This window comes from Pterocles gutturalis, unplaced genomic scaffold (assembly GCF_000699245.1).
Source record: "Pterocles gutturalis isolate BGI_N339 unplaced genomic scaffold, ASM69924v1 Scaffold49582, whole genome shotgun sequence".
Taxonomy (NCBI): Eukaryota; Metazoa; Chordata; class Aves; order Pterocliformes; family Pteroclidae; genus Pterocles; species Pterocles gutturalis.
Window position 1 is genome coordinate 1 of NW_010109509.1, and position 10,757 is coordinate 10,757.

At 37.3% G+C, this 10,757-nt stretch overlaps 1 protein-coding gene across 1 annotated transcript; it reads left to right on the forward strand.

The window, feature by feature from the left end:
* Window positions 1-1,986: 1,986 nt before the first annotated feature.
* Window positions 1,987-8,378, forward strand: STRADB (STE20-related kinase adaptor beta). Its single transcript, XM_010073000.1, has 11 exons — window positions 1,987-2,044; window positions 2,379-2,459; window positions 2,873-2,972; window positions 3,627-3,748; window positions 4,219-4,327; window positions 4,847-4,970; window positions 5,512-5,683; window positions 6,096-6,200; window positions 6,435-6,664; window positions 7,247-7,289; window positions 7,755-8,378. The coding sequence occupies exons 1-11, from the start codon at window positions 2,033-2,035 to the stop codon at window positions 7,905-7,907; spliced, it is 1,251 nt and encodes a 416-aa protein (XP_010071302.1). The 5' UTR covers window positions 1,987-2,032; the 3' UTR covers window positions 7,908-8,378.
* Window positions 8,379-10,757: the final 2,379 nt, after the last annotated feature.

Below are 10,757 nucleotides of genomic sequence, written 5' to 3' on the forward strand. Positions count from 1 at the left end.
AGGGGCGCCGTTAAACCGCCGCCCGGCGCTGAGGGAGGCGGGGGCGCCGCGGGGAAGGTGAGGTACGAGTTTAACGGAGCAAGTGAGGAGCTCTCCTGGGAAAGCCTCTGGGGCAGCATTTTCTCCCGTCCCGTTACTTTTGTCTCGGACGGATCACTTAACTCGAGATACGCGAGCGAGAGCTGCCTCAGTCACTGCGGACACTGAAGTAGGAGCTGCAGCCCAGCGTCACAGGACCAGAGTAACGTGCCTTCGCGGTACCTGGGCTTTGAGCTCCAGAGCCTCGGCAGTCCCCCGCCTCACAGGCATGTTTGTTTTTCTTTCTCCCCTGCGTTGCTCGCTGTATCTGAAGCTTTGGCCAAGCTGGGATGAATGTGTCAGTTCAGCTGTTCAAGACTGTCACTATCTGCAGTACAAAAAACAAAAATCAAGCTTGCAGTACAGAAAGAAAAAACATGGAAACTGGGAAAAGGTTTATGTAGGGACATGATCCAAAACCCTATTGAAAATAAAAGCAATGTTAAACCACATAAGAAAAACAACAATAAAAATTTCACAAATATAATGTTTGAGGAAATGTGGATCGTGGACATTTCTGTTGGCTGGCTATACCCCTTTTAACAAATTCTACAATGATTTGACGTTAATATATCATAGTTATTAAGGCTTTATTCTTCAGCTTAGCTTTTGTGGTTTCATATTCTGAGCAACAGAATGACTTATCTTGTATAATGGAATGAGGTATCTTCTTTCCCAGGTAGGAGAAGGATGCTGTAGCCATTACAGTGCTGGCCAGTATCGTGAAGCACTTGCTTTTTTTCCTACTCTGCCACAGACTTCCTCAGTGAAGTTGGGTAAGTCAAGCCCTTATCCTCTGAAAGTGACAAATACCTACTAAGGATCTCCTTTTGTCTAAATTTTTCATCTTTAATAAGGAATTACAGTACTTCTTTACTTCAAGGAGATTTTCAGGGTAAAAATACTAAGGATTAGGATTAGCTTGGATATTTACCAGTGCATGGGGTGGTGGGGACTTGTTAGCTTTTCAAGAGTATTGCCTACATTAAATAGCATACATAATTTAAATGTAGGATATAATCAAGCTTAGCACCTTGATAAACAAATGACCAGTTTCTAGTATAGTACTTCACATTTTGAAAGTTAACTTTCAAGCAGTAGTTACATATTAACACGGAACTACCTCCTGTAGCTGACTTTATGACAGCCACCAAGTAGGATTTATGGTGGTAGAAGACTTGTAAGTAAATTAGCTAGTCCCACGCTACCTTCAGAAGCTTTGATATGCTTATTAGACATAGTTATCTCTGTCTCCTCACTGACTAAGCTTTCAAAGCATCAGACAGAAAGTCTCCTGGAGGACTTTCAGAGTGGCTACTCTTATCTGTGAGCAAGTCTGAATGCTGAGTAGCCTCAGTAAAGTGAAAATTACCCGAGTGGGTTCCCCTCCTTTTTTTTTTTTTTTTTTTTTTTACTGAAGTCCCTTAGAATAGTATTTCCTCTCTCATTTGTGAAATGTAAAGTGCAATTGCTTCTGGCTTGCTTTTTTTGTGAGTTAGTTCAGCTGCACACAGCTGAGCTGAGATCTGACTAGCACAGCTGTGCTCCTTTAAAACAACAGACAACTATTTTTTTTCCTACAAAGTGCCATGAATCTATTCCTTTTTGCTTTCTGCACTTGTGCAGTTAGCTTGCAATAAAATTGTTTGTTCAGAAGTGATAATAAACTCTCTAAACCCATTAATTAAAAAGAAAAATCTGAGTTGGAATGTCTGTTGCATATTTTCAGTATGGAGTTTGAAATCAATATGCTGCTTAAAAGGCTCAATAGAAGAAGGCTTTCCCAGAGCTGTAGTTTTGGGGTTTTTTCCTCTATGTGTTGACTGAGGAATGCCTCACAGTTGTGATAAAGAGACATATCTATCACAGGTTTATGTACACTCTTACACTGCTACTTTAATTTTTCTAGGATAAATGGGTGTATATGACTTTTCCCCTGATCTAAAGCGGTTCCATGTCTTGTTTGGTAAGTTTGTATTTAAAAATTTTTGGCAGTTGTACCTTGTTACCTAGTCATACCTTAATGTGAAGAAGTTCTGGTGAAATGTCTTGCTTGAAGGGATTTCCACAGTGTTTAAACTTTGTTGTGTCAACTTTCAGTGAAGGAGACTGTTTAATATCTCTTCTCTCTAGATCTGCCATGTATGTGCTCTGTTCTGTTTCTTAACCTCTTGCTTGACTGACTTGTAGCAGAAAACTTTCTGAACTCCTGCTTATAGGGGCTATTTTTTTGTTTTCCCACTGCCACATTTAATAAATTGCAGCAACTCCACTAGTATTCACTTGTTTCTGTTCTCAAGGACTGTTCCTGCATTCTCCGTACACCAGTTGAATCAATCAGACCAGAACAGCTATCTCAGAGCAGCATCCATGAATGCCTGGTAAGAAGAAAATAGAAACATTAACTGGCAACATTAAATATGCAGCTGGTACATATTAAAAAGAATCTCATTAGAGGGTACTTCTTGAAATGTTAGCACCAAAAATAACCAGATTATTCGGGGCTTCCACTTTGGAGGAAGACTATAGGTGACTAAGTGTTAATCTTGTACCAGTTTAAAAACAAAACAAACATGCATGCCTAAAACAAACAAACAAAATAATAAATAAAAAAAACAAGGCAGTAGCTCATAAAACTAAGCCTCAGTGTAATGGCAAAAACACTAGCTTGAATATTCTGACTTGAGTACTTGATCTTAGCATTCTAATTAATGATATTTCTGTGCTAATTTTAAACACGTAAGTGTTTAACAACTACATAGTAATTTTGAGAATTGTTTTTCTTTACTGTTAGGCTGATTCTGATCTAGCCTGGATTCCTCCATCTACAGGACGGAATGAAATGGTATTTTGCTCTTCTAATGTCTCTCACTATGAACTCCAGCTGGAAATAGGTAACATAAGTGTACCTTAAAATATTTCTTTTTCCTGCAGATGCATGCTCTCAATTGGTTATTGCTAACTGCAGTAAATATTAAGTTTGGAAAATGTATTATCAGCTGACTAGAACTATTCTGGTGTCTCCTTAGTTGAGAAAAGTGTAGAATGTTGCCCATGTTTCAGTAATCACTTATTTTAAGATGTAAGACAAATCAACAATTACCTAAATTTTTTGTTGATGCTTGTGTGTGTGCATGTCAGTTTTCTAAATCTGTGGTATGCGCACAATACAGTTTTAAGTAATATCATGTCTTGTCACTTGGCTACCCGAGTTGATTGTTCTAAGGATGGCTGCCCTGAATCCTATTGTGCATGCATATGTTTATGTGAATACGCATACTGAAAGTGTTGTTCATCTAGATGTACAATTGATACTGACAGAAGTTTTAAACATTTTCAGTTGTTCTAAAAATAGCAGAGCCATGCTTTAACTGATTTGCTGGATATATATTCCTGCAACTTCTTAAGTTCTTGACATTCTTAAAGAAAAGGTCATGCTGCTATCAATTGCAATTTTAGAACTGTAAAATTCTCCCCACATATGAGGGAAAATTTTTATGGTGGATTATTATATTTTCCAATGTTAAGGTAGCCACTTCTGGTTTCAGGAAGGAGGTTCAACAATTTAACTTCAGTCTACCTTGCACGGCATACCCCTACAGGCATGCAAGTTGCTGTAAGGATCACAGACCTAGAAAACTGCTCTGAAGAGCATTTGAAAGCCTTACAGGTAAAGCACCAGCATTTCTGCACAAGCCGGATGAAAACAGTGATGAATACATATGAGGTTACTAAACAGAGATAGCCTTCGTGTTTGTACTGGGTCATTTCAGTCAAGTTTTTCCTTCAAAGGAGTAGAATATAAACACAAGGCGTGTGTAAATCTGAGAGTTGCTTTCTGAAGAAAACCGTTGACAAGTGTTTTAGAAATACTTCTGTAATTGTACAGCTTTTTCTTTGAAACATGTTCTGTACTCTGTTTAACACCAAAACTTCAGACTATGAGAAAACTAGATTTACTTCAGACAATGCAGTTATAGCAAGTTATTTACATTTCTGTTGCAGGCTATGCACGTAACCTGCAACTTTGTGTAAATGCACACAGTGAGCAGTTCTTTCTACTGATTGCTGATGTAGTTAATGCTCTTAGTAAGACTGTTGTCTTGGGGTTAACACATCTACTTCCATTTAATTCCACAGAATGAGGTGGTTTTATCCCACTTTTTCCAGCATCCCAATGTAATGACACTTTGGACAGTGTTTACAACTGGTAGTTGGCTTTGGGTCATCTCCCCATTCATGGCCTATGGTAAGAACTGTTAACTGCAATTTTGGAATTGGAAACAGGGCTGATACAATTTGGACCACATGGTCCACGAGAGGTTTTTCTTTAAGCATCTCCTGTCTTGTAGAAAAAAACAATCTTTCCCAAATGTTTTGTTTAGAGAAGTCTTCTGTACATAATCTTTCTCCCCAGTGAAGACTGGTATTTGAACTGCATTAAATTGCCCTTAGTCCTGTACACCCAGCATGTGAAGAATGATAATTGGGAGATATATTTGACTTTATACAAGTTTGAATTTTGCCAGCAGAACACTTGTCTGGATTGAATACAGGTTTGGCATAGACTTTAAGTTAACAGAAGCATGACTTTTGTGTGATCTTTGCCCAATGGATGCATCAGTTGCATCCATGTAACTGTTCTTGATGTACCATAGTCAGTATAAAGATGAGAATGCTGCTCGTGATGAATGTATACAGTGAAGCAAGCACAGACAAGTAGTTTAACAAGATTTGTTAGTCTTAGCTATGTTTTTTTCACTTCTAGGTTCAGCTGGACACCTGCTGAAGACTTACTTTCCTGAAGGAATGAGTGAAGCTTTGATAGGCAACATTCTATTTGGTGCAATCAGAGGATTAAATTACATGCACCAGAATGGTTACATTCACAGGTAGGAGAATGTCAATGGGTAAGAATCAGATTACAGCATCTGGTTTATTAAGAATTTAGTTTAACTTCAAAACTCATTTTCAGCTTAAGTGTTGTCTTCTTCCTTTTTCTATATACCTTATGTCAGACAGTGCAGAAGCAATTTTTTTTCAATAATACAGCAGAACCTAGTTTGTAGAAGCTTAACAAGAATGTTATTCATAAATTAAAGACAGTTGTTTGAGGGATTATACATCTGTGTGGCTTTGTCTCTTTGAAGTGGGAGAATCAGAGTTGTAGAAAGGGCTTTCTTACTTTACACCCTTTGGAGGGAAGGAGTGCCCTTCTCCGATTTGTTTCTGGCAGTTTTTTCTTTATCATCTCTCCTGTCTCTTGGTGCTTTATTAAAAAGACAACTCATACAGTGTGAAGAACTTCCATGAAAATAATTTGCTAAACAGAACAGCACACTAACACCTAAATTAATGAAATATGAAAGCCTGTCTACTCTAGTAGTGCTTTACATAATTCTTATAACTAAAATTTACCACTTTATGTTACAGGAATATTAAAGCTAGCCACATTCTGATTTCAGGGGATGGGCTGGTTTCTCTCTCTGGTTTAAACAACCTCTACAGTTTAGTTAACAATGGACAAAAGTCAAAGGTGGTATATGATTTCCCCCAGTTTAGTACATCTGTGCTTCCTTGGCTGAGTCCTGAACTACTGAGACAGGTTAGTATAAATTACACTTCATTTTTCCTATTCAAAGTTACTGGAAGTACTCTACTTCTAACTTAATTCTGCTTGTAGAAGTGCAATGGAAGCTGTTGAACTGCAACTTTTAAAAAGACATAGGTGTACTGAATTTGTAGTTCTCCTAAAGAGAACCAGTTTTAAAGTTGTTGGTAAGGTAGTGCTGTACTATGTCTCTTTACTGTCGCTTCCTGTAAACTACTGCAGATCCTAAAACTTGTATTCAGTACAAGCATCAGATTCATGAACAAAGCGTGAGGTTTCACAATTTAATTGCCTCAATCCTATGTAGATTACACGGTATTAGAATCTTGTCCTGAAACAGACACTTCTTTTTTTGTCGGCACTGCTTGATGGCATCAGTGATCCAGAAGTTTTCCTTCTCTCACAGGATTTGTCTGGGTATAACATGAAGTCTGACATTTACAGTGTGGGAATTACAGCATGTGAATTAGCCAATGGACATGTTCCTTTCCAAGACATGCCTCGCACTCAGGTATGATGCTAAACTCTATTTCTACTTCAAAACACTCTTGAGGGGTTTTTTTTTGTTTGTTTTACTCGGAGAAACCAATGCTATTACTGCTGAAATGGTGGCTGCTTTTTGTTATTTCAAATATGCATGCTTCTTTCCAGATAAAATAATCCTTCCATTCCTGGAATTTCACAGGTTAGCCTGAATAGGTCTGGATAGCTGCTGGACTCTTATACTGCTCTTCCCTTCTACTAGATGCTGTTGCAAAAGCTGAAAGGTCCCACATATTATCCTTGGGATATAAATACCTTCCCCCGTGGGGAATCCAGGATGAAGAATTCCCGATCAGGTGTTGATTCTGGAATTGGTGAGAGCATGACACGCACAATGACCAGTGAGAGACTACAAATTCCCTTTTCCAAAACATTTTCACCTGCTTTCCAAAATTTGGTAGAACTTTGCTTGCAACAAGACCCTGAGAAAAGGTAATCTTGTGGTGAAAATTAATTTTTACTTCAATCTAAGACCAAGTATAGCCCACAATTTAGGATACAATAATGAGTTGAAAACCATTAAAATCAGAATTTCAGACCAGTACTATACAAAACACTACACTTACCTTAGGTTTTGTAATTTAAGAATTATCTTGTCTGATAAAGATATCACGCTTTTAAAGTTGTTTGACCCCCTGGGCCTGAATTTCTTATAAGAGGAATGTATTTTGTAACAAGTAAAATTAATTTTTAAACATGCATATTATCCAAGAAAAAAACAGAAATCTGAAGTATCTGTTTTCAGTAGTATGTCTCTTATGAATGAGGCATTATATTCCCTGTTAAACAGAAAAGTGAAAAAGCCTTTAAAAATAAACAGATTTCTTTAGTAGTGCCTTCACTACAAATTGAGGCTTAGAATGTAGAAATTCTGTACTGCTTTTTCTCGTGCTTTACATTTGTTCAGTGGATGAGAAACCACGGGGCTTAAATTGATTTGTCAGTCTAGCCTATTTTCCAAAAGCAGTATTTTACTTTACAAAACATAATTATATTGTTCATTTTATGATCCAGGCCATCAGCAAGCAGTTTGCTTTCGCATACGTTCTTCAAACAGGTGAGTTTACTACAGTTCATTGAATGACACAGCTAACACTTAAATAAGCCACAAAATAGTAGAATTTGATATAAAATAATTAAGTTAGCCAGAGCAAAAAAAATCGTGTAACAGCCCATCTACTTCAGACTATTTTTCTTTTTTTTTTTAACAAAATTGTATTGATAAGAGTATAGGAAGCGTAAAATTTCCCCTTTGATAAAGTTGGTTTAACTTAAGTCAGCCTAACTAATAAGAGTAATGGTTAAAATTCTTAATAGAAAGTGAAGAACTGTATAGCTAATGCAATTAGTCTTCAAAGACTAATTCAACGTACTCTAGAGTGAGAAAAGCTAAGCCCCTCATCCTGTTATTTTCAATATTGGAACACAGCTCTGATTTCACATTATTTTAATGAAGTCAGATACAAGGTTAGGTAGACTTTTATATGCAGCTGTGTTTTGTTTTAACTTTTCTTCTTTCTAGATAAAAGAAAAAACACAGAATTCACTACTGTCTCTACTACCACCTCCTATTCAAAACAACAGATCAGAGTTCTTGGCAGTGCCCTCAACAGCAGTTGGGACTGAACTTGGACATATTACTGCAAATCAAAATGATACAGACTGGGAATTCTAAATACATACCAAGCAATAATACCTCTCCTATGCTTCAAAGAAGGAAAATGTGATTTGTATTTGCTGCTTTAGTTTGTATGGTTAAAATACAGTCAGACATGGTATACTTGAAAATGCCGCTGAAGTGGCCATATTTCATTAACTACTTCCTCTGTTGGCATCGTGAAGTGCAGCATGCCTCACCTTCTGACTGTAAGGAAAACTGTATATAGAGAATGGCCAAGTTCTTATCTCTGTCTTTAAAAATACTTAACAAGAGGGCTCCTGCTGTAATCTTACTCTATAGTGTATTTTCAGATAGTATTGCTGCAGTCCACATGCCTTTCTGAATCCAGGCTTGGGTTTTGTCTGTGACCTTAAACAATCTATTTGTCTTTTCATTATCACCCAAATTATTTTAGTAAGGAGGAATACTCCACTTCCAAGTCTAAATTTGAAACTGCACAAATCAGTTGCTTATGCAAATGAAAGTTTCTTTTTTCATACATCCCAAAACACATTTTTCTCACTTGATGTGCTATTATACTTGCCAAAACTTACCTATGCATCATCTTTCATGCAGTTTTAATGCTGCATGTTTCCCAAAGAAGTTAAGGTACTTGAAAATGTGATGCGCGCTCTTGCATTTGTGTACGTTCTTATTACAGATTTGTGCTTTTGCATCTCCATTTATTGTTGTGTCATTTTAGCAATCTAAGGCCCTCTTACTATGCAAAGTAAGTCTCAAGTTCAACAGATACGGGTTAACTTTGAAGAATCATATGAAATAACCTAAAGTTACTGTACATATTTTTATTTATACCGTATTCCTGTTCAATGACAAAACTTACTAGAACCTAATATGATTTCTTAAAAGAACAGGCAACATGCATTAAGCTTCACTGGCACTGCTGCTGGCAAAGCCTCTTCTGTAAGCCACAGTTAAATTCCCATGGATAGATTCAGTCTTAAGAAGAACCTAGTAAACACCCTAGGATCCTAGTGAATGTTGTTGTTCTAAGTCAGATGAAAACCCACCTTTCTTCTCACTACAATTCAGTTAAGTTCTGTACCAGGCAACTCAGGCTGAACAAAAGCTGCTTCTTTTAAAAACTGCATATTGTTAGTGTGTTTTTGCAGAAGTTATGTCCCAAAGCCAGTAGTACTTTACTGAGGTAAGTTTTGACTGTAGTAAAAAGTGTATAAATAGATATCAAATGGATTTATTTTGAATTTTCAACATAAACAACATTCCACATGAAATCTTCCATAGCTGAGCCAGTCTGCAGCCAACCTTGAGACTACTGCTGCTTTGCCAGCAGCTTCACTACAAAGCCTTGAAGAAGAAATGACCAAAACGCAGGCCTGAGTCAGACACAAAATTCTAAATGACCACATTAAAGTATTAACAAAAAAGTTGATTCTACTCATTATGCTGTGAAGAGAGCTCTATATTTCAAAACCTATGATGTGAAATGTAAGATTAAAAACTTTTCAATAAACTTACCCTATCTGTCTCTATTCGTTTCTGTAATTCTCGTACTTCTGTTTTCACCATAGTCCAGTCATACTAACAGCTTCTTGTTACTGCAGGAAAGAAGTTTTGTATTTATGTCCATCACTAGGTAAGAAAATAGTTGTCTAAACTAGAAAATTGATCATAAAAATGTTAACAACTTCATTATGCACTCTTAAAGAAATACTATTTTCATGTGAACCCCATGTTCTTAATTTCTACCCACCACAAATTTCACTATTTTCAAATCAATTACATTATATAGCATCTACAAGTAATTTTTGACTAACAGTACATGAGAACACCCATGAAGCTGTACATATTTTAATTACAGACCTCTGCATAAATACTCTTTAAAAAAAAAAACTGCAGAAAATTTCAGGCAGCATAACTGCTAGAATTTGCAAGCTTCTCTTGAGACAAGTGTCTTGCACTCTCTATAAAAAGTGAAGTTTAATATTAAAACAAAGTCAGTATAAATTGATTTAAACAACCATGTGTTCCAGTGGAGCTACATTGCTGCTGACTCTTTTCCATGGAAAAAAAATAAAATTACTTATTTTGAAATACTGGTCCAGCTTCTATGTTGACATAACTTTTAAGAAAATGAAATAGTTTTTTTTAAGTTTAAAAGCTCACAAATCTTTACTGTTAGAACTAGTGCTTTTCAACAACTACAGCATTTTCAAACAAAAGTCATTAAGAGGCACTGTGACTTCCAGCAGCTTTTGAAATGACCAGAAATACTAGTTTCACGATTGTTTGCTGAAAGGTTTGCTGCAGTTTTGCAGCAGTTTTCCACTGTGTATGTTAACTACTGCATCTACCAGTGGGTGTGGACATTTACCCACAAGGGTTTTGTTTTTTTTATTATTGTCTGTTTCATTACCTGTCTGAGGCCTGTCTGTATCAGTCTGAAAAGCCGTGCTCTCTTCTTCCATTTTATCGACTACAGTACAGGAAACTGCCTTAGCTAGGGAGGACTCTAAGTTTGAAGAAAAGATTACATTAAGTCAAAATCCAGAATTAAAGCAAATACGTTTGTTCACGTGTAGGAACTTATGGGAATTCTTTTTGAGTGGGTTTCCTGAGACAGGCAGTGGTTGCCACTACCAAAGGGGGATCGAAAAGGCAGAGGAATCCAGCTCTGCTCCCATTGAAAGAAGTCTTTTCATGGCCAGATGAGGCAGGGATGGAACCTAGTCTATGAAGCAGGCAGGCCTCCCTCCTTGCTTATCTTCCACAGGCACACCAGCCTTCAATGACACCCCGTAAGAGAGCGAGTCCCTGCCCAGACCCAGCGGTGCAGGACCGAGCGGCTCCCCTCCCCGGGTCCCGCGCGCCGTGGGGGCTGGA

Excerpts from the sequence above, each read along its gene's own strand:
- STRADB (XM_010073000.1), top strand. Across the intron at positions 4,328-4,846 it reads CTCCCCATTCATGGCCTATG|GTTCAGCTGGACACCTGCTG; the intron begins GTAAGAACTGTT and ends TTTCACTTCTAG. Across the intron at positions 4,971-5,511 it reads CAGAATGGTTACATTCACAG|GAATATTAAAGCTAGCCACA; the intron begins GTAGGAGAATGT and ends TTTATGTTACAG.